The sequence below is a fragment of the Dicentrarchus labrax genome, unplaced genomic scaffold (genome assembly GCF_905237075.1).
Source record: "Dicentrarchus labrax unplaced genomic scaffold, dlabrax2021, whole genome shotgun sequence".
In the NCBI taxonomy this organism is placed as follows: domain Eukaryota; kingdom Metazoa; phylum Chordata; class Actinopteri; family Moronidae; genus Dicentrarchus; species Dicentrarchus labrax.
The window spans coordinates 8,806,532-8,830,066 of NW_026136708.1; the positions used below are offsets into that span (position 1 = coordinate 8,806,532).

Here is a 23,535-nt window from a genome sequence, read left to right on the forward strand (position 1 = left end):
CCGAGGAGTGATCGCTGCATTCACCGTGTCAACACAACTGAGTGAGTGGTCCCCGTTTTAAAGGTCTCCGCCTGCCACCAGCTTATTGTTGCCACTCACATCTTGCTTTGCTTGAAGGCCAAAAAGTCTCAGTAACATTCCCCAGGTTACACACATTGACTCATGTATGTGGCTAACCCCCTTTTATCTCGTCATTGTGAGATCTGAGCGTGTTCATGGCACTGAAGCGGCATTTATCCTGGTAAGCTGTATTGAGTTGCTGGCTTTTGTCTGTGCTTACAAGCACAAACACAATGCTGTGAAGCAGTCAATACGTTTAAGAGCTACTCAAATAGACCAGTTTATATGCTTCAGCTGTAACAAATCCACAGTACATTATGTCTAACAGAAATGAAGTTTGACCAGAAATGAAGTTTGCTTTGTGCACGTGGCAGCAAATTCCTAAAGTCTGTGTGTCGTTGGAGTCCTCATTTGTTTGGAATGGAGCACCGCTGCTAATCAAAGAGGCTCTAGCGATGAGGCAATTAGCCAGGCTCACAAATCAAACTGTTGATTCCAGCTGGAAAAATTGAGAATGTTAAGTGCAGCCTCCAGCAAGCAGTCTCTTGTTTCTCTAGCTGGAAGCTGGGAGAATGACAGGTGTACATTCCTATTAATAACAGGGACAAATCGCACCCGGAACTAATCTTAAGAAACTCAGTGTACTGGTTCACCTGCTGAGGCTGAGACAATGGAGTTGGCCATCTGAAACTTACCAACACTGCAGGGAGACTCATGTTTGAAAGAAGAAACCATGAGGAACAGGAGAAGTTGCGAGTGGTGGCTGCAGGGGACGTTCCTTCAGAGAACAGTCTATTGTGGAAGATAATGACGGTAGCAAGTGTGTGTGGGTGGCTGGTGCATTATTCCCATTTCACGTTGCCTATAGCAGCATGCTACTGTAAGCCTCATCTAGTCTGCATAGAGAAACTGTAGTAAAACCCCTGCTGAGATGCTGTTAACTCAGTCAACCATGAGCACACTGAAGACAAGGAGGTCCAGATGTAATTTGTCTGAGATGCCGAATCATTAATAGGACAGTTGTCTGGCTGGAGTTAAAAGAAGTGGACAGATTTATCTCTTGAGAGCTTTGCATACATTATATTTACCATTTAATGACTTACTTTATTATAGAGATGAGACTAGCTAGCGTGATCTCATATCTAATTGGCTCACATGCCACAGTGGCATTTAATGACTACATATATGTGCAGATTTGCGAAAGTCATGAGAAAAGGAACGAAGTAATTGACTTGTCTTCACTCAGTTGGGAGTCGTATTCTTGCAACCTTGACATTCTAAAGTCAGTTTTGCCTTGTAGACATTCAATTTCTCTCAATTAATATGTGCAAATTGGCACTATACAGTCATAAAAGCAATGGATGCCCATATTTCCCCTGCAGTGTATCACCGCTTGAAGCAAACCGCTGGTTTTGATTAGCAGCAGCTCTGCTGTACCTCTGCCGGTGTGAAAGGTCTAAGCCCCTTTAAATGCTGTGCTGATTCCCTTTTAATGTTTCAGTTAATGAAATTGCATTTTAATTCAACTTGTGCCACATCAAGACTGGTGCGTCTGTCGCCCAGGCTGCCATGAAAAGCATTCATTTTGTGGACAGAGGCAAGAGTCTAAATTTGGTCCTTTTTATCACCAATGTGGAAGAAAAATGGGCGCTTTTGAAGACAGTTCCTCAGGACCGGCATCTGTCACCAGACACCCGAAGCCCTATTCTAAGCGGGTCGCTTTGAGTTGTTCATTTTATTATGTTTCATCCGCATCCTGCTCCTCTTTGTCCTGAGGGAGATAGCTTTTGAATTTGATAGACAGTCGTGACTCCTTGGAAATGTTTATTAGGCAGACAACCCTGAACACACACACAAAAGCCAATATGGAGGGAAAAATAGATTAGTTTCCGCTAAAACATGGACTGATGTGCTTTTGCCACAAGCAACAGATTTAAATGGCTGTGTGTGTTTTTCTTGGTTTCGTGTGTGCACGACAGTGTCAGAATGCTAATCAGTTGTATGAGACATGAGCTATCTAAAGATGTTTATGACTGTACTCATGTCTTTCAGCCGCTTTAGACGTATAATAACTCTTACTGCTGTTATTAGTGATTCATTTAGTTCATGGCTGAAGCAGTCCTATTTAAAGGAGTAGTTTCACAGTGTGGGAAATATGCGTATTTGGTGTCTTGTTGAGAGTTAGATGAGAAGAACAATACCACTGTCATGTTTGCATGGTACTGCTGATATACTGGAAGCAACTGGTTAGCCTAGCTTAGAAAACCAGTGGCCTGGCTCTGTCCAGTGGTAAAAAAAAGTAAATGAAATCTCCCTACCTGTACCTCTAAAGGTCATCATTAACATGTCATATCTAATTTTTTTGATCTTTTAAAGCTGCAGCCATTATTTACAGACAATGAAAGTGCATGTTTCCTAAAAAATGTCAAACTTTTAATTTGGCAAGTCAGATTTCCAAATTACACATATGCAAGACATTTGATTAAATATTATAATAAAATAAAAATATGTAAAATATACATTAAAAAAATATATATATATAAAAAAATTAATTATAAAAATGTCGGGTTTAGCTTCTCTTAGCATGAAGATTGGAAATGAGGTAAAGCACCCGGCTCTCTGCACCCAGTTCTAAAGCTCTTGATTAACACAAATTATTTAACATTAATTATTAATAGTGAAGTGTAAAAACGATAAGTTGGGTTTTGTGTTGTTGTAGCTGTAGGTGGATCTTGTTACCTTTGCACAGATTCGGGCTGGCTGTTTCCCCCTATTTCCAGGCTACAAGGCTAATCCAACTGGCTGCTTGCAGTAGCTTCGTTAAGAATAAGCATATTTTCCAAAATGTTGAATTATTCCTGCAGCAAAGGATTAAGAAATGTTCCATTCTAACAGTTTGCAGGCCCATATAGCTGAATAATGTAACTTGTGGCATGAATCTGTTATCCGCAACGATAACTGCTTTGTTGGCTTTTTACTTTATCTTATCTTCCAAAAAAAGATATGTTCCCTTCAGCTGCCCAGCTGCTGCCTCCGACCAACTTTGAATAGCTGTACGTACATAGATTCTTCTGTAGAATCTCATGTTTCCCCCTCTCTGACTCTGCTTGCTTTTGAGTTGATAAATAAATCTTTACAGAGGTATCTGGCTCTCTCCCGAGGGCCTCAAAATCTATAAAATTAGTTCCCTTTGCCCCCCTCTCTCCCCTTTGCTTACAGACAAACCGACAAGTGCAGAAGCAAGATAAAAGCTGGAGTTATGTGAAAACATTATTATGTGAAAACACTTTCACTACATTTGAAAGGGCTTTCCTGGAAACGCACCGCCTATACTCTTTGCAGAGTCATGGATGAGAGAGTTTTTTCTCTCTGTATGAGAGGTTCTCAGCCAGACCTGCATTATTCACTGGCTTTTCAGCAGCAGTAACAGCCTGGATATCCGCCTGCATAAAGAAACTGCTGCTGCCAGGTAAACAACGATCCTGATGCGGTACAGACAAAAGTACAGTAAATATGCAAATAATTGCACACTTTAATTCGTGAGCTCTTTCATGCCTCTCCCTTCGAATCAAACTGCCACAAGTTCATTATTTGTCATACATTATATTTCACACATTATTTATTAGGATGGCTGCAGTCTTTTATGGTTTTATGACTCCAATGATGATTACATTTGTGTGTACAGTATCTAATTCCACATTTTCTTCACTGTTAACTACTAAATGAGGATTTGGATGCACGTTTCTCTCTAGTCTGGACATTTCCAACTATTGCTCATGAATAACAGACAAATACAGCAGTCTTCTTATCAGTGTGATTCAACAGGGACACAATTTTCTTTTCTCCACTGAGGTTTCCTTATTGAAAGAGATATGTAAAAGCAAATATACTCACAAATATCCAGTCTAATTATAGAGACTGGATATAGAGGGATAGGTAAAGCAGCATTCAGTTTGAAGATGAAAATAAGTTTGTAGCTTTTGTGATCTATAGCCGTATAGTCTTAGGGAATGCTATGGAAATGGAGTGAAACAGCCTGAGGCCTGGCTAGTGTTGTCGCCCAACATGAGAACATTTAGAGAACGTAACATCCATGTCTGTTTTTTTTTTTTATGGTTTGGAACTTTCGAGACATCCATTTCCTCTTAGTAGAAAATAAAGTACCCACTCCTTTAAGCCCATTTTCTTGCATTACAAATTCACAAGATATGTTCAAAACCAGCACCTGTTCATAGTGCTATTTTTAGTGCCTGAGTCACATAAGCTAAATGACGCTCTTTATCTGATGTTGCAATCTGTCCAAAACCTTTTTAATGCCCCAAGCAATTACATTAAAACCTAAAATGTGCATATTTTATTTTATTAGATTATTTTAACGAAGGCAGCATCATCAAGCACATCAAATTCAATACATTAACTAAGTATGGAAATTGAATTGTTTCTTATTTTACAGCTGTAGGACAATGGTCAGGGAATGACCTTAGTGGGAGGAGGTTACTGTCTCGCTTTTCATTTTCCATTTTCCTCGCTGGTATGAATTTCTTATATAGGGTGCCTTGAAGGCATTTCATCCACCCAAACAAAGCTCAAAAAGATTTAAGATGAGTTTGGAACCTCTGGATTACTTGATATTACAACCCCCCCATCTTCTGACAGGTTGGGAAAACAATATGACTCCCAGCAAAAAAAATCTAAAACATTTGCAATAATCTTTCCTGTCTCTGTCTTCTGCTTTCACGCTGTCATCTCCACCTCTAGGAAAAAAACACCTCTTTTTGCCTTTAATCCACCTGTGAACAATATAACTGAAGCTGTGAAACTCCACAGTTTTTGTCATGTGTGGGCAAGTGTGAGAACTCATGAGGTGGAAGTTTCCAGGGTATTGCACCATCCTTGAGTGAAATACGATGACCAAGAATTGCAGTTGCTGAAAAAGACTGTAGTTCAGTGTTGTAGCTTCCAGTTAGAAAGCAAAGAGAGCAAATAAAGCTAGTCTCAATGCTCTCCCACAATAATCTGTGGCATGATCCACTAATGCAGGCAAGAAATGATTGCTAAAATAATGAAACCTGACTCATCCATTATGAGGAAAGGGTGAGTCAGACACCCAGTACAACTCAAATCCAAAAACAAAAATAACTCTCTGTAATGATTGAAAGCTTGTGATGATTCTATTTGTAAGTTTATAATAACAGGCCTATTTCCTGAAGAACTTCACAAATTATTTTTAAAAGGAGCATATGAAATCCCTCTTGCACAAGTCAGACAGAACACCAGAAGACAAGCAAAATATTTTCCTGCTCACTTGTTTGCTCAGGAAAACTTACTGAACGCTGGGAAACACAACAGTCTTCTTTTGATCTATAGGGCTTATTAATTCAATCTGCCTGTGTGTCTGGTGTAGCCTGTTTAGCATATCCTGGTGAAAAAAAAAGTGGAGCATGGTCTTTGTTTTGTTTTCTTTGAGCATTTTTCACCCCTGATGACTAGGCAAGCATCTCAACATTGTCTGTTATGCTGCAGCGTGTTCACTGACAAAGACATCAGCTTGTGACTCACTCCTTACTCACTCCTGTAATGAGAGCTCTTCCCCAGCTGGTGCTGCAGTCATGCCACATTCAAGACGAATGTGATGGATGGGAAAGATTCCCATGTTAATGACTCGTGTGTGTTCACGTTATCACGATGGTTGGATAGTTATAGAGTTGGATTAAAATACTGTGCTCCATTAAATGTGGGTTTAATTACACTTTGGCTCATGTGAGGCAGTTTCCCAGTTGCAATTACGTCTTGAATGTAAACATGAATGCTATTTACAAGTAATTACGATAACTCCTATAGGAGCTTGGAACTTGTATAACACAGTCATGTTAAACTTATAATCCGCTCTGGCACAGAAGGATTCGGCTGCATGTAAGGTTTAATACCTTGACAAGAATTACTCACCATTGTGGATCTGTGATTCCCAAATAGGTACTGTACCCAAGGGGGGTACCTCAAACTCAGATTATGATTTAATTAAAAAATCTATCTTTATATATGGAGCGAAGCCTGCGAGCTAGTTCAGGCAGTCAACTCAAGCTGCGTTGCTGCACACACATGACATGCCTCACTCCATAATCATTAACCAAGCGCACCCTTCCAATCTGGCGGTCTATTTAAACTGTACAATTTCCCAGCTCTCCCTCTGCTCTGTCAATGCCGCTGTTGCCCTGCATCCGTATTGCTGCTTCTGCTCTTTAAGCCCCACCACCACCCCAGCATCCACCTGTAGGCTTCGGTTAGGGGTTTAAGGAATTTGCTCATCACTCCCCAATATCTCTATGTAAGCATGTCATATATAGGTCGGAGCCTAGACGCCAAAATCTAAATATGCTATACTGCTGTAATAAACATTTCAAACGTGAGTTGTCTGACATATACATACATATTGTGTATTATTTACAATAACCAGTAAACTGCCCGTTAATCTCAGTTTTAACTCCTCACAATTGAAAGTGCATGATAACTGCAAGCAGGGCAGTAATTGTTTGCTTAAAGTAAATAAATGGCTCAAATAGCTAAAAGTCATGGATAATAAAAAGTTTAAAATATTTAGCTAAATGTAATTAATAACAGTTTAAATAGATCAAACTAATGAATAAGCAGTTAACAACATTGTCTAAAAGTAACAAATAAGAATTTGTAATGGTTGGCTAAAAGCAGCCTAATAACAAACAGTTTAAAGGTTAGGAACCACTATCTACCCATATCTGCCAATCCCAACCCACTAAAACCTAATCGCTGCTATGTTTGGCTGCATGAATGTGACCATCCAAATAGTATAAAGGCACAGTGTGAAATGTCAGCTTGTCCTGTGCCTGTGTTGTTCAGTATGTGAAATGCTGAGTGCAGCTCTGCATTTATGTTCAATAACCAGGAAGGTGACAGCACAAAGAAAGCTGTTCTTTCCTGAACGCAGCTATGAGAACACTGCAGCTACAAATTTCAGAGCTGCTCCTCCATCTCTTTCTGGTGAAAACCACCTACACTCCATGACTCAGTCTGTGTTTGCTTTTGCTTTAAGGACAACTCAAGCATCTCAATTACTCAGCCAGTTCTCTCAGGTTGTGGAGGGTTTTTTCGGATAAGAATCTGACAATAGAGCTTTGCGTTATATAAAACACAGAGGAAAAACAATTTTTGTTTTTAAGAAAGGCAATCCTTCCTTTCTGATTTATTAGTCATTACATTTGAACATTTCTTTATTTGCACTATGTACATGTTGCTTGCACACAAGATAGGAAAGAAATGCCAAAACATAAATGTTATAAAAAAATGTAATCTTCTTTAATTCGGCTTAAGAGCACAACACAAGAGAGCACTATCACCCTGGCATTGAGGAATGCATTCAGCAATCGTCTTTGTTGCTTGGATGTGTACATCAGCTCATCACAATGAGAAAAAAATAACAACAGTATTCGAACCCACATACTGTTGTAACACATTGCACAATACCAGGTTGCCAAAGAAGCCAGATAAAAACACATCATTTGAATGACAGGCTACATAACACAAAGCATGTTCATCATTATCAGCAATAAAACTTTCTCCAAGAGATGAAAGCAAACGTACAGAGCCTTTCAGTATAGTTACACTGATGGTCATGATGTGTGCACAAATCAGTGGCTCATGAGTTACCACTGGAACATGTGTTAAGAAGGGGTCAGAGTTTATAAGGCCAAACATATACAGTGAAATGACACTCTATTCAGATGACCAGGATAAAGGCGAATCTTTAGGGCTCCCAACAAATCAATCAGTATTCAGCTTACTGCCTTTAATCAAAATACAACTGGATGTTTACTCATACAGGCAGCCAAAAATAAAATTCAAAGGGAAGCTTGGGGTCTTAGATGCAGTCTGCGACGTTCACGCTTCATTAGCAGAGCAGAACTGACTTACATGTTTATTTCAAAATGTTCACAGAGCTGAGGATGTGTAAATGGATTGTTTACTTGCAGGGTTTGACAGCAACCAACAACGGCAAAAGAGGCTTATTAGTGAAATTAATGTGGTTGTGCTATTTTAGGGCTATGCTCCAGAGAGTACACATTCCTTCAGAAAAAGCCATTACGGGGAGCTAATTGTGCACCATAAATGTCAGGTATGACTAATGCAGGACCTGTGCAGGGAAACTAAGTGTATAATGTCACCTCTTGAGGCTTCACTGCTTCAACTAGCAGCTACCTGTCTACAATATAAAAACAAAAACTAAAATCTCTGTAATTTATAAGCCCTTCATACAAAGAGAATCCGCGAATGTCTGTTGAGCGTCTGTTTTTAAACTTGAGTAGAAATTCTGGAAATTGTGAAGAAACAAATTGAAATGTCTCAGTGCTTTACTACTCTAAAATACCTTCTGTGTTAATAGCTCAATTGGGGCAATACGGGTTAAGATATTGCACAAAATAAAAGCCCCTTCACAGCCTGATCAATTTTAATTTACGCTTTTGTATGATCTGACAAAAACAAGTTCCAAATCCAATCAATCAAGCGAAGCAGTATACTGCTGGCATAGCTAGAGTCATGCAAAGAATAATCGATCACGGCTAAATTCAAAGCTGTCGGACCGCAACACTTTGTTTATATGCGCAGCCCTGGAGGATATGTAAGGCCTGCCTTTTAATGATATTATCTACCTGATTTATAACTTCCTTGCCCATCGTGAACTGCTGATGTTTCATTTTACATTGTGTTTCCAGATGCAGTGTTTTTTGGGAGCCACTGTACATCATTTTCCCCTGAATTTCTGACCATCGGGCCACCTCACTTCTGTGCTTTACTTCAAAGGCTATAAACAAACATTCCTTAAAGCGAGATTAATCAAGGTGCCTTCAGACAGCAGGGAACACAAAACAGACTAACATAAAAACAAAGCACATTTGCATGTACGTAGGCAAACCATATCTGGCATGAACAGATTTTGTTTTGATTTCAGGTCATGTCTTTGATAGATGGACACCTTCTCCGAGGTAAAATACAGGCTTGAGGCTCCATTCAGATTCTTGCAGTTCATGCCAGTGCATATTGTTCAATGAGAAAAAAACAGCCTTTAATCGCATTTGATATATTTTTTTCTCTCTGAGCTTTATTCTTCATTGATCGAAATTATTATCAGTAGTTCTGTACTTTTTTCTACAGTTTATCTGGAAATGAAAGACGTCCTTCAGCCATGATTTCAAGAAACTGTGAGTGTGGTTATCTGCTGTGAGGCAGTCAGCCCAGAGACAAATTCAGTCTTGGTATTATGAGTCGATGAGAGAAGCTCGCGGTCTATTAAAGACAGTCCTGGGTGGTGATGACAGGAGACAGGAGGAGACAGGAGTCCACAGAGAGGCTACAATTTTAACTGCAGCTCAAAGAACAACAACATAGAGTTGGTTTAGGAGTGATTTTGTTTTGATTTCTAACCCTCCTCAACCTCTCCTTCTTAATAATTGCTTTCTCCTCAGGGTTTCTGTAGAGGTCTTGGAAGTCAAAAATCCAGCCAAAAGAGGATGAATCCAACAGGGGTTGAAGTCAATGGGATGCAAACTGGACTCCAACATGGAATATTTCCATTACTCAAATCTTCTTCCTGTCTTAACAAAAAAAACCCTTCCTCAATTCCCTGTCTTCTCACCCTCCAGCTTGACCTATCTCCAGTCACTGTGGCTAATCTTGGCTGACAGAGGGCCTGTAGGGAGAGAAAGCTGGAAAGGAAGAAAGGAGGAGAGGAAAAACTGTACATCCCCCCAAAACTTTCCTTGAAGTCTGCAGGAGCAATGCCGTTCCCAAGAGGGGGTTGTTCTCCTCCTGGGCTCCCCGGAGGTGTGTGGAGGGAAGGTGCGGCTGCTACATGTGTCCTGGTTTAGAAAGGTAGGCAATGAGAGCTACCACCACCCCCACATACACACCGGTGCCTATAGTGATGGAGAGGGCAGCGAGGAACAAAGCCCGTCGGGAGGCGATGTTGGCCAGTGGGAAGTCACCTTTGTTCACTGCCTTGGTGGTCTGGAAGGGAGAAAACAGAAGAGAAGAAGAAAGTCAGATACAGTTTTGAAGGACCTCAAGAGAATGAGTGACCTATTTTTCAAAAAGCCATAATTACAGAAGCTGTCTAGTATTTCTGTGAAAAAAATAAAAGGTAATGCAATTGGAAGATGGGCCCATTGACCGAGCAGCTCAGTGTAACCCAGGAGAGCTCATCATGCATGGCAGGACTGAAAAATGGCAATTAGTGTGAAAATGTCAAGGACCGGAGGTTACTGTCATATCAGCTGCAAGCACTGAATGATAAATGACACAAGAAAAGCAGATTTATCATAATTCTTCATTAAACAAAAAAAAACTCCAAAGAGCAGCATCTTTCCAGCAAACCAAAATGATGAAGAGTACATTTTGAAAGTGTTACTGCATCATGAAAGGAATTCATCAACACCTTGTGCTGAAAGGTGAAATACTTTATTGCCTACACAGGCCATTAAAAACCGGGTTCTTTATGTGTCCACATTGCTTTTTTGCAAAAGGGCTTTTAACCTTATTTTTTCCCAGACAACAACCCCCGATTAGCATGGCCCAGTTACCGTATAGTGCATTTTTACAACCCACCATAGACACATATAGATCCGCTGTGTCTTGTTGTGTTAATATTCTGCATAAACAACAGTTTGAATATTACTGTACTGTGAGCCAGCTGAAGACAGTAAATATTCGAGACAGCACAAAATGCTCTGATTTTACAATTGCTTGTGGCTCTATACAAACCTACAAAAACAGAACTCACTGTTGTTTTTAATCATGTGAGCCTTCTGAGCGAAAAACCTCATCAAAACAGCAACAGAATCAGGCTTGTCAACAAGACCAGAGGCGCTATGCTTTCTTCCTCGGCTCGTTATGTTAGTGGCCCTTTGCCCTGCCGTCTCCCTCCTCCTCTCGGTGCTTCAGAAAGGAACAGAGCCACACCTGCACACGCTTTCACATCAGAAGAATCAATCAGCACGCTCGAAAACAATCACTACTAAACAAGGAGGTACTCACTTATTCTTTGCTATAGCATGTTATAGCTAATTTAAAATGAATGAATAAATTAATAAATATCGTTATTTGATAGTATAGTTTAAAATATCTAACCGTTTTTTTGATGACAGCTAAATTAGTATTCACTCTTTGCCTATTGTGTTCATCAATATTAAACAAATAATAAAATTTTCCATTTTTCATGTTTAACATATTATGAGCCCCTTTCACACTGCCTGTTCAAGGTGCGAATGTTGCACGGTTATTCCTCCTCCTCGTTCTGTGTAAAATGTACAAACACAAAATGGGGGAGCACTATTGTTCTACCGTTAAGTCGGCAGCAGGGGTGGTAACAGAGCCAAATCGAGGTCTGTGTAAAATGGGGGAGCCAGCAGGATGGGACAGGAGTGTGACGTTTTGATGACGAGTTATGTCTACGACCCACCACAGAGGGATTTAAAAAGCAGCCAGCAGCTAAACATGATCAGACACGTTGCCCCCATGAATTTGCTATTGTTCAGCTCATGTTTATGGCTGAAAACAACACTGATGAGAGTGGTGAGAGTGAACAAAAACATTAAAGTTGTGGGCCAAAAATATTAACTGGAAAACCATTTGAAGCTTGTAGAATTGAGGGGAACTGCAGAGTCTGGCGTTAATTCTCTCTGAGCTGCGAGAACCACTTTTCACATTGCATGTAGACTTTTAATCTATTGCTAAGGTAAAAATGTTTACTGCTTTAATGGTGTAATAAGGACCAGTGTGAAGGATTTATGGCATTGAGAGGCGACGTGATAGATTTCTACTAACTAAACACTGCTCACGCCTGTATTTGACAACCTAGGAATGAGAACGGGCTGTGAAATGTGTCAGAGAAACTATGGGGGCCCTGTCTACAGCCAGTGTTTAGGTTGGCTACTGTTGATATATGGTGGTTCAACATGGTGGACTTCGCGGAAGGCAACCCACGGCATCTTTAGATAAAAAATGGCTCATTCTAATGTAACAAAAACACAACAATTCCTATATTCAGGTGATTATACACTGATGAAGAATATCTATGAACATTACATTCCATTTCTGCCAATAGATCTTTCAAAATGTTACACACTTGACCTTTAAAGCAGCTACAAGGAGCTTTCATTTTCTGTTGATTCTGGCAGCCCCTGTGGACAAAAGCAGTAGTTTTTCTACCGACATGTTTTGTCTGATTTAGAGGGGAATCCAACAGAATCCAAACTATTACGGTGCAGAGCAAAACTATACAGCTTGAAGGTTCTCTGTTGAGTTTTTCTTGTATAAACAAAGGTTATATTTCATTCAGCGTTAATCACCAATATGCAGTGTGTGCGTGTATATTTAAATATTGCAACGTTTGCAAAAACTAATTATTAATTTGGACTGGTTCATTGCTTAATAACAAATGATTTCAAAAAGAAAACATGAAAAAAGCTTGGTCCACATTCAACAGTCTATTTCTAGTATCTAATACTATTCAGACTAACCACAGCATCACCAGGAGTCCCTTTTAATGAGTGAGACAAACTCTCTACTACTGGACTGGTACTAAAAGGGTTCTTGCTTTTTCTATCATTCCACACTATCTGGATGACGGATATGAAAACTTAAAAAAAAATACAAAATGAATAGTGGTTGAATAATGGTTTCTCTTGTATATCCTGACCATTGTTGATGTGTTTACAGTGCTGCTTATACTGGGTACCCTCTAGCTATCTCACTATTTGAAAGAACTTGCTTGCCAGGAGGGAAATTGAGGGAAAAGAGACGCCTATTCTGATTTGCTGTTTTCATTTATTCAGCTGAATAGAGGTCAGCACTGAAGCAGAAATTACACACAGAGACAGCAGTAGAAAGTGTTACAGTGACATTGTTTGGACCTCTCCATCTTCATTGTCTTCCCCTAAACTAATTTCAGTTCTAGTCTTTTCCAAATGCTGTCACATATTAATCTATTAATTTGTTTTCTAGTTGATGAGATTCACTGGTGTAAACAGCTCAGCATGCTGTTGAATCACAACCATAATTTACTGAACCTATAACATTTAATAATATATAATACATTGGTCACACTAATGGGCTGAAAGTAGTTAGAAATGTAGCGTGTGAGCGTGTAAAATGACCTTCATTATTCTGTTGAATTCACTCTAATGATAATGGAGCTGATGTGTGTGTGATGTGTGTGTGTGTGATGAAGCTCAGGGTCGCTACTAAGGCCACGGCCATCTCTTATAAAAACCTAGCCCATTCATTTTGGAAGTGAGCCGTAGCTCCAAGCAGACATGGTTACGTTTCTTATTTAAGACTAAGGTTAAGAGGGATTGTGACTGCTAGTTAGACGCAGAGTCTGCAGTGATGCAGGTTTTGTATCGGACAGTGGCAGTGAATAGAAAACTAAACACCAAAGCAAGCACATAAATCCTTGTTTTGACCTTCGACTTTGCTCACAATCGCTCAGACTATGGATAAAAGTGGTTCAGATGAGGCTTCTTTTCGGGATGCCTAACCTTACTCATCCTCACAGAATGAGAGGCTCAGAAATCTGGGAGGACTTTGGAATCGAGCCACTGCTTTTCCTCTTTGAGAGCAGCCAGCTGGTTCAGGTACCTGGCCCTGACGCTCCTTTCTTTTTAGGTGTATTCTGCATAGCTTACTGTACCGCGGGGAGAGCCTGAGGTAAATGTAACACACACTGGAGAGTCTCCTTTCTGGAGCACATTGACATTCCTCCGGAGAAGCTAAAGGCTATTACTTTTTGACACTGTAATCCTGTCCCAGATAAGCAGCTAAAAAATGGATGGATTGATGTTGAAATACGAAAAAGTGAATTTTGACCAACTGCTACACAAATCGTGTGATAATCAAACAGGAGTATAACTGTATCACGTTTGGAACTGCAACTTGAGTCTATACTTATTTAAACAGATAATAATTAAATTATAATGTAATAATAAAATAACAATTAAAACAATAATAACAAACTCACACATAGGCTACATGTCAAACTTTTCTATTCATGTGCCAGTGTTTTGCTATCTATACTGATGTTACCTGTACTGATTTATGAATACTAATTTACTTTTGCCTTTACATCTATACATTGCACCTAGAATTATGAAAAACATTGTATTATTCATAGCCTCTTTCCATTTGCACTACAGTCAGGCAACCAAAGCCAGAGAAGACAGCAAACTCTCATCCAGGCTCTACTATTCCCTGCTTGGCTCGGCTTTCTGGATCTTTCCGCCTGCAGGTTCTCAGCAAGTCAATTAAGAGAGACGGATGCAAATTACATTTGACACAAACTGCGATGAGTTAAGCCTGGCTTTTGCCTGTAATATTAAAATAATAAGACAGAATGTCATAATGAATACTTACGCATTTTAAAGTGGTTTGTTTTGTTTGTTGTAGGTCATTGTTTCCCAACCTGGGGCCCAGGGACCCCCAGGGTTCTTGAGGGGATTCCAGGGTGTCCCCAGAAAAATGGGGAATATTTTAAATTCATTATTATTTCATCGACTGGACGAGAATGAGAGAAAGTGTGAGAATGACTACTGTGTTTGTAGGTTTCACACTCTTCACTGTTAATCTGCCAATCTACAGTACAGACAGTTATGGAATAACTAAATCTTATCAGATAGGGATCCCTAAGAGTACATCTTATCAAATAGGGGTCCGTGGCTTGATGTGTATTATTGTGGGGGTTGTTGACACCAAAAAGGTTCACAACCACTGTTGTAATGGGATGAGCGGCAAGTTCAAGATTACAACGTTGAGAAACTGACAGCTGATTTTCAGCAGGATGCTTTCTGTGGTTGAATTGTTTTTCCTCATGAAACAGCCAGCTTTTCATCTCACAGCACCTTTATCTACAGAATAATGAATAAATAAATAATAAATATAAAAGACTCAATTTACCATTCATCAGGGATGAAAAAAACTACACATGGGGTCTTTCCACTGTGCACCATGTGTTTCATTAGTACCAATAAGGTTTTAGAAGACAATGCCGAATAGTCTAAGACAAAGAGAGCCAGATGAGAACCAGAGAGAAAGACACTATAGACAAACGCCTCGAAAGGTCAGGAAGCAAATCTGGAGAGAAGGACATGTATTCAAGGCAGCTTCCATGTCAATACAGTAATTATTGAAACAAAAGCACTGTTATGGAGGCCTTATGGGAAATTAGTTTCCTTTCAAAACGAGACAGAGCATATTCTCCTTTTGAGGATGTATTACTGCCCTCAGCAAGGTCTTTAGGAAGAGAAAAATCCAAAAAAGATTAATTAAATGACAGTGGACAGTTTCATTCTCTCCATCAGCGGCAGGAAACGGAATTAATTTGCTTAACACGGTAATTGATTTATCAGTCTTTTTCTCTACTTTGTGACAAATAATTAAATCAAAGCATGTTGTGGCTCTACCCGAGGAACAGAACACTGAAGGATGAAATATAATAAGGTTATAATGTGGACAAAAGAGATGAGTACAGTAGGGTGAAATAACCATACTGTATGTCAATATGAGCATTTTCCTTGAATCCCCTTGAAATGAAAATGGTTAGAAGCATTAGGGCTTTATCTCCACAACCTTAACAAAATGATTGAAATGTGGTGTCACAGAAAGAAAGATAACATCTCAGACTTTGCTGCATGGAGACTTATATTTCGATGTGCTCTCGGAAGTCAATTCAGTGCCCTTATCAGGTTTTTCTTCCAAATAAACAAAACATAAAGCCCCAAATCTCTCCCTTTCTCTCCTGCTCTCTGTGTCTGTCTCGCAGCCTCCCCCATGCTGACACATATGCAAATACATAAACTGTTTCACAATAATTAGCTCATTCATTTTCATCCATTATAATGACTTGTATGCCGTAAGAGAACTTCAGGGGAGTCTTATTTGCATAATCGTGAAAGGAATCACTGCGGCTCCTCAACTCTGCACTTTCCAGCGCAGATGTCTCAGCGCTGAGAGAAACATTTATCAGCATCTCCAAACAAAACACTCACCCTATTAGTTGCAATAATTGAAACTCAATTCTGCTTCCCAATCAAATGCTCTAAGCTAATTTTCCCCAGATATTCATGGTATTTTAGTCATTATCAGTTGTGTGTGTGTGGGCGGTTAACGCTGAATCCTGTAACTGTAAGCACTATTTACCATAAAGACATTACACAGAATTAAAGATGTAGTCTTTGCAAAACAGGATATAAGCAATTTAAAGTAGTAGATGAATGCATGTCTATTTCTGTGTGTGTGTGTGTGTGTGTGTGTGTGTGTGTGTGTGTGTGTGTGTGTGTGTGTGTGTGTGTGTGTGTGATGCCCTCACTCAACTCCTCTCCTTGGGAAGCCATGCAGCGACTCTCTCTGTTTGACAACGCCTGACCTTCCAGTGGGACAAAAACTTTATTGATCTGCCGTCCACAGACTTTATTACAGTCTCTAACCTGTTTGTAAATGTGCTAGGACTAAGTGACAAAGCTGTCCTGCTTTGATTTCTATATATAAAGAGTTCGGTCTAGACCTGCTCTATTTGAAAAGTGTCCTGAGATACCTCCTGTAATGAATTGGCGCTATACAAATAAAATTTAATTGAATTGAATTTCTACACTTTTCTCCTCAGCTCATTCTGCTGCCCTTGTCTAATCCCATAATGCATTTGCTCACACTCCAAAGGCGGAGATCAGTACAGACAAAAACAGTGATGGTGGAAATTGTACAGATAAATAACCTTTATTCTATGACTTTTTAGGGAGATTTTTTCCCAGAAAATGACAGATCTTACAAATGACCTAAAGAAATCTAGATACTGCACTCTATCATATTGTTTATAGCACAATTACTAACAGCTGAAAAAACAGTTCATGTCAGGCTCTGAGTTATAATTCTGAAGCACCATTGCTGGCAGTTGGAAAATAATATCCAATATTAATGCTAATAAAATAAAAACAGGTAAAGTAACTATAAACATTGATTTCACAGAAGCCCCTACAAATATGTAACACACCAAAAGCATCTAATTAAGGCTATTTGTCTGGTGTGACTACAAGGCTAGCAGTTGGGGTCCCTTTTGGAATAAACTGCAAACATTCCCAAATCAGAAAAATAATCTCCTGATCCGCGTATTCTGCAAACATTGCAGTGAGAGGCTAAAGTGACAGTAACTGCCACTCTGTTATGCTAGGCTAGTTCTGTATACTAGCTCTTTTGCTCCATTATGAATTTACAGAATTTGAATATTCCTAAAAAGTATTTTTTATCCTGTAAAACAAGAAACAAACAGTCAACAGTCATCTTACCTACATGTTCAGCAACTTAAGTTACTGTATTTTGTACTCTTCTCTCAGTGCCGGCAGTACAGAGGCATCAACAGTCACACAGATAGATTCTAGACCATGTTTTGCTTAAAACTTACAAAATCCTGATGCTAACTCCCACAGAATTGATTCATTTAATTAGGGGGCTCCCTGAATGATTGAATAAAACGAAGACCAGTGAAGTGGGTTATTGAGCTATAAAATGAAGCGATCCCAGACTCCCACCATATCTTTTCCTGACAGCTCTTCTGGACGGCACCTTCTAAAGGAGGGAGATTGGCAGAAAAGCCATCCATCCCTAAACACAGCCATCACTTCCCCATAATTACCCAGGAAGAATCAAATTAGCTCCTGACAAGATAATTCACTGACTGCCTTAATCTGCCTTGGACTACTCGCGCCCACAGATAAGACAGCTAAATGCTCGAGCTTTTGATAAGAATGTATAGTCAAAAGCAGGACAATTTACTTAAAAGCTGTCTCTAGCGTGTGTGTGTGTGTGTGTGTGTGTTTCCATGTGCTTTTAAACATAAGCTGCATGTTTGTTTATGGCCTTTTAACATTATCCGCCTTTTCATGTTGATGGGGCACACAAGAGAGACAGAATTGATTAACAGTAAGACAAGTAGCAATCCCCTTACTCTTTGTGTGACTGACACACAATCATCTGAGTTGTTTCCTACAGAGTTAAAATGAGGGAGGAAGTCCAGTTGAAATCAATTAGACAACCATTATGTGCAGTTTGCTGAAGTCTTCGGCTAAGAACAAATTGGCAAAAGCTTCCAAATGAACAGCATTGCCTTGTTCTTTCTTGACAAATCACAGTCTAAAATCACACAGGCTTTGTGGAAATAACTGCAGTCTCTGCAGTTCATAATAACGTGGCTTTATCTTTTTATCAAAGTAAATATCTTTGGCAAGACGAAATTATTTTCAAGAGCCTTGCCTTCATAAATGTATAATGGTGAATGCCAATCCATTACCCATTAAAGGATTTAAAGGAGCCATAGGATTTAGTGGTATCTAGGGAATTTGCAGATTGCAACCAAGTGAATAACGCTTGCCTTCCGAGTGCGTATATGGTGCACATGAAATTCAAAATCTTGAAAGGCCTTATCTAGTGCCAGTGATTGGTTTATGGTGGTTTAACAATGACGGACTCTGTAGAAGAGGAACTGCTCCCCTCATTCTAAGATAATTATACACTAATGTAAAAACACCTATCAGTGTTATATTCCATTTCTGCTGATAGATCCTCCTAAATGTTAAACAATGGACCTTATAATATATATATATATATACCTAATTAACATTTGAAAACAGTATGTTTGTGAAACATAGCTACTTTTTAGATGGGGTTTTTTTGTGTATTTTCATGCATTTCTTCCCACAAATTCTGCTTTCCAAACTGCAGCTCAAACAGGGCTGTTTAATGTGTCCGAGAGCTCATTGCCTTTAATCTTCGCCACACCTGTAATTGGGTTCATCTTCAGTCCTCTTGAAACTGGCACAAGTTCAAAGGCCGTCTCTCGTCTAAGTATTTTGAACACCTCCTTTCTTGGAGTTTACAGATAGAGCCTTGAAAGTGATTTATGTAGTCTTCCTAAAGGCGGCTTTCAACCTGTTTACAGAGCATCAAGCGGCCATTACAGATTGGCCTTGAGTTATTGATGGGTAGCTCAGTAAAAAGTGGCCTTGCGTTGGCAGTAAGAGAGTCAGCTGTCAGTTATTTTTTTATGTGTGATAGGCCGTAATCTTTTGGTGATGAGTCATATCATGGAATATGCCATGGAATGGCCATGGAATGGCGCCGGCGACAACGGCAGCCTGTCATGGCAGCTCCTTTCATTGTTGTAGTTTCAGTGTGTTTTCAGTGTGTTTCTGCTATTTTGAACTCTTTTCTTACTTTCTTACTTTCTTACTACTTTGTTCATGTCACCTAAATACTTTTTTGGCGTTTTTGAGCACTTTTTATTTTTTGTTTACGCTGGTCTCCATGGCAACGGGGAGTCGCATTGTTTTCACCCGCGACCAGATGATCGCCCTGAGGCCCCCTAGCATCCTGACTGGAGAGAGACCCTCCATACCGGAGGAGCTGAGGAGACAGTGAGGCTGCAGAGCGGGGGTTAAACGGAGGATGAAGAAGAGGAGGTTTAAACTCTACATCCCTGCAATCATCGAGCAGATACCGGACTCCAACGTCACCATGCCCGGCTTCCAGACGGTTCGAGCCGACAGGGACACCACCGCGACCGGCATGAAGAAAGGAGGGGGACTGTCCGTGCTCATAAACAACAGGTGGTGTAACGCCGGGCACGTCTGTGTGAAAGAGCGTCTGCAGCCCGGACATCGAGCTCGTCGCCGTCGGACTTCGTCCGTGTTATCTGCCACGGGAACTTTCCAGTGTTGTCGCCATCACTGTCTATATTCCTCACAGTGGTCTTCATCATCATCATCACTGTTTACATTGATGATGTCCTATTTATTCTCCTGTACAGCACTTTGGTCAACTTTGGTTGTTTTTAAAGTGCTTAACAAATAAAGTTGGATTGGATTGGATTGGATACATAGAGCTGCATGCACAGGTTTTTTTGCTCTCATGTCTATGAATGCATAAAAATACAGTATGTGTGCTTGTGACTTTGGGACAGGAGGTGCACCTGTGTGTAACCGAGCACAACTTTGAAGCGTGTGCACTGCATCCGTGTGTGTGTGTGTGTGTGTGTGTGTGTGTGTGTGTCCTCACCCCCTGTGAGAAGTAAAATGCTGCAATCCCCAGAGGCCAGAAACAGCAGAGCATGGAGAAGATGGCCAGGCCCAGGTGGTCTCGTGGAGGGACGACTATGAAGTTGTCCTCGCTCTCACTGTCGCTGGAGCAGTCCGTCTGCACAGAGAACAGCAACTCAGGTCAAAACACACACCTGTTTAGTATCCTGTACATGGACAAATATTATAATGCATGAGTGTTAAGCAGTAAAGTAGAATGGAAGTTTGACATTTTGGGAAATATGCTAATTCGCTTCTTGCCAAGAGAAGATGAGTGGATCAGTATTATTTTATTCAGTCAATTTAAAGTAGCAACAAGGGACTTTAATTTTTTGTTGATTCCGGCAGCCCCTGTGGACAAAAACAGTAGTGTTTTCACCGCCTCGTTTCACTGATATCAAGGGGACTCCGGCCAAATTGCCAGCAGTGGTTCTAAGCTGATTATAAGGGTCCACAAGGGACAGCAACAATTGCCTAATGTCCGTGGGTGGGCCCTTTCCTGCCTTCACATACTGCGTTCAGAGGTGACAAGTAGCGCGAGCAGCATGGGACAAGAAAGACTCAGTGGATTGGCTATACTCTCAATAGAGAACACCAGAGCGAGGAATTTGGATTTGAGCAGTGTTGTTAATGACTATGCTGAGCAAAAGGCCCGTAGGATGAACTTCTAATGGGTGAGTACAGGTGACTCTTTGTTATGGTTTAGGGACTTAAATTACCTCTCAAATGTTAGAAAATGTGCACGTACTGTAATCTGTGTCTGTGATTAATGAATTGTTTATGCAAGTAACTGTGTGATCAGATGCCGTCATCCATTCATTCATATTGTGCAGGCCTATAATGAGTCACTGTTCTTTTTCTGATCACTATTTGTTCTGTGGTTATTGACATTCTGTGTAAGCTACTTTGTGTTGATTTTGTTACTATAGGCTGGCTAAAGCTATTTTGGTTGTTTGATAGTCTGAGACAGCAGGTTGTGGTGTGTCCGGGGTGGGCTATTTTTGCTTTGATAAATTTGGCACTTCCTCTGCAGGTCCTTGGTGCAGATAAAAAGGCTGCAGGTTTGCAATTGCAAAGTCGTTGTGTCTTGAAAAAATATTTGCACTGGGGATCCCAAATATGTCATGCTGCTGATTGGCAGGCATTAAGAAAAACGTAGAAATAGCCAATCTTCTCGCTGATGGTCTTGTGTGCTTATGTAGGTCATATAGAAGAATCAGTTCTAAATTAATTAATTATAACCAGTTAAAAACTGTTTGCCGGCAGCAGCCAGTTACCTTTACCTTATCTTAGCACAAAGACTAGAAACAGAGGGAAACAACTAGCCCAGCTCCATCCAAAGGTAACAAAATCCACCTATCACCACCTCTAAAGCACACTAAACATATTATAAACGGTTCCTTTATAAAACTGTGAAAATGAAAAGTAAAGAAACAGTCTTTCATGAATTTTTGTTTATTAGTGAGCTTTAGATATGCTGATGGACAGTCACGCTTGTTGTTTCACTCTGTTTTCAGTTTTCTGTGCTAGGCTAAGCTAACTGACAACTGACTGAAGCTTCATATTTAGCACACGAACTGCTGTAATCCAAAATATTTACAGTAAACATTTATAACTTCAGAAAAGACCCTCATCCCATAGTTTGGCAGTTTTTTTTCTTCCCTCCAGTCCTAACATGTTATATAACAACAAATAGATTTGGCACCCCTTTGGGCCAAACGGAATAAGTAAACAAAAGTTGTAACGCCCGCTTTTGATCTATCATCTGTTTACTGGAATGTTTGATCACTGGTGAAGTAGACGTGCAGACAAACAACTGGACTGGGGCAAATTTCAATGTAAAGGATGAAAGAAAAAGTTTTGTTTGTGCAGTACAACGATTTGTGTAAAGGTAGAGGTGTTTTTTAAGTCAACTGGGTGGAGAAAGAACGTGCAGTCATTGAAAAAGAAAAAGGCATTTGTGTAATGGGAAACGAAACATAGACAAGTCACTGCACGCAGGATCATTTACTTCCACGTAATGTCACAGCTCGTATTCAGGGACTTTTCGTGATGGCCCATTAGTTTCTCATTAGTTTTGAGATATGCAGATTCCTCCATTTTGGCATCTAAACAACAGATGGCATAAAAAAAAGCTACGGTTGAAAGTACACTTCATTTCAGATGTGAAATAGTTATGAATCAAACACACCTCTTCCCTCAAGCTTTATGAAACTATTTCACGCTCCACGCAACATTCCTCACATAGAACTGAAATGCCTTTCAGCAAATGAGAATAGACAATCATACATCTGCATATTGTTTAGGGGGTAACAGATTCTCAGTCCAGTTCCACGGCAGAAAATATCAGTGTGTGACACATTTTTAAAGTTGGTTGGTTATGACCGCATTTGGCCAAACCTTTAACACCCATATACAGCGTATCTTCCCCCACAACAAAGGCAAGGCTAAGAACAGAGATTGTGCCTGTAATGAAAAGAAATCACACATTGAGGCCACGGTTTCTATATGAGCCATTAAGCTGCATCCTTCACACATCATCCTGTTTGAAGGATGATCCAGCATGAGGGTGGAACATGAAAAATAAATGAAAGAAATCAAGGCTAACAATATACTGTTGTGACAAAGAAATGGAGTTTAATATTGAACATTTCAATCAGAGATGGGGTAAATCAGGGAAATCTGGGGGACATGGAGTTCTCAAAATTATAAGCGTTACATTTAAGATGGTAATCTGACAAAGGAAAAGCTTTTCCCTCATTTTTATTCAGTAATCCGAAAATCTTGTCAGTATGTAATCCTTATTTTTGAATGTATTTCCAGTGGGTTTATAACTCTTAATCTCTGCATGTGTTTTGTTGTGGTAAAGAATTTTAACTTCTATTTCAAACAACTATATTTCAGTGTTTTCTCCTTGGCCACACATATCTTACCAAGGTAGCTATAGAAACACTCTCTACAGTATGTTGAGTCTTCCAGCAGAGCTGCAGCCTGACCTGACGTGTGCTGTGTTGGCCTCAGACCTGGACTGGGTTCAATGTTAGAAACAGTTGTTGGTTTTTCTGGGGCAGGTGTTTTGCTCTAAAAAACATTTTTGTCTGCCTTGCCTTAGACCGATGACTCTTTTACTCCTGAACTTTCAAACTTTTCTGGGTTACCTGTGGGCTGTAACCTAGCAGAATAGGACATATACATTTATTTCTATTTATTGTTTAATTTATACTTTTTTACCTTTTGTTCCTGCGTTACAGAATGGACAACTAATAGATGGAAGCAAAGGAGAAATAGATGGGGATATGCAACAAAGGTTGACAGCTGCAATGAACTGGGGACG

The 23,535-nt window shown here is 39.9% G+C and overlaps 1 protein-coding gene across 3 annotated transcripts in view; it reads right to left on the minus strand.

Annotated features, from left to right (window-relative positions):
- Positions 1-7,239: 7,239 nt before the first annotated feature.
- syndig1l (synapse differentiation inducing 1-like) overlaps positions 7,240-23,535 on the minus strand; it is a 41,463-nt gene continuing 25,167 nt past the window's right edge. For all 3 annotated transcript variants that reach the window (XM_051409472.1, XM_051409470.1, XM_051409473.1), the window contains exons 3-4: positions 20,182-20,319; positions 7,240-10,095 (exon numbers count right to left, since the gene is read on the minus strand). In XM_051409472.1, the coding sequence (XP_051265432.1) occupies positions 9,937-10,095; positions 20,182-20,319 (297 nt within the window). In that variant the 3' untranslated portion in view covers positions 7,240-9,936. The remainder of the gene's footprint in view (positions 10,096-20,181; positions 20,320-23,535) is intronic.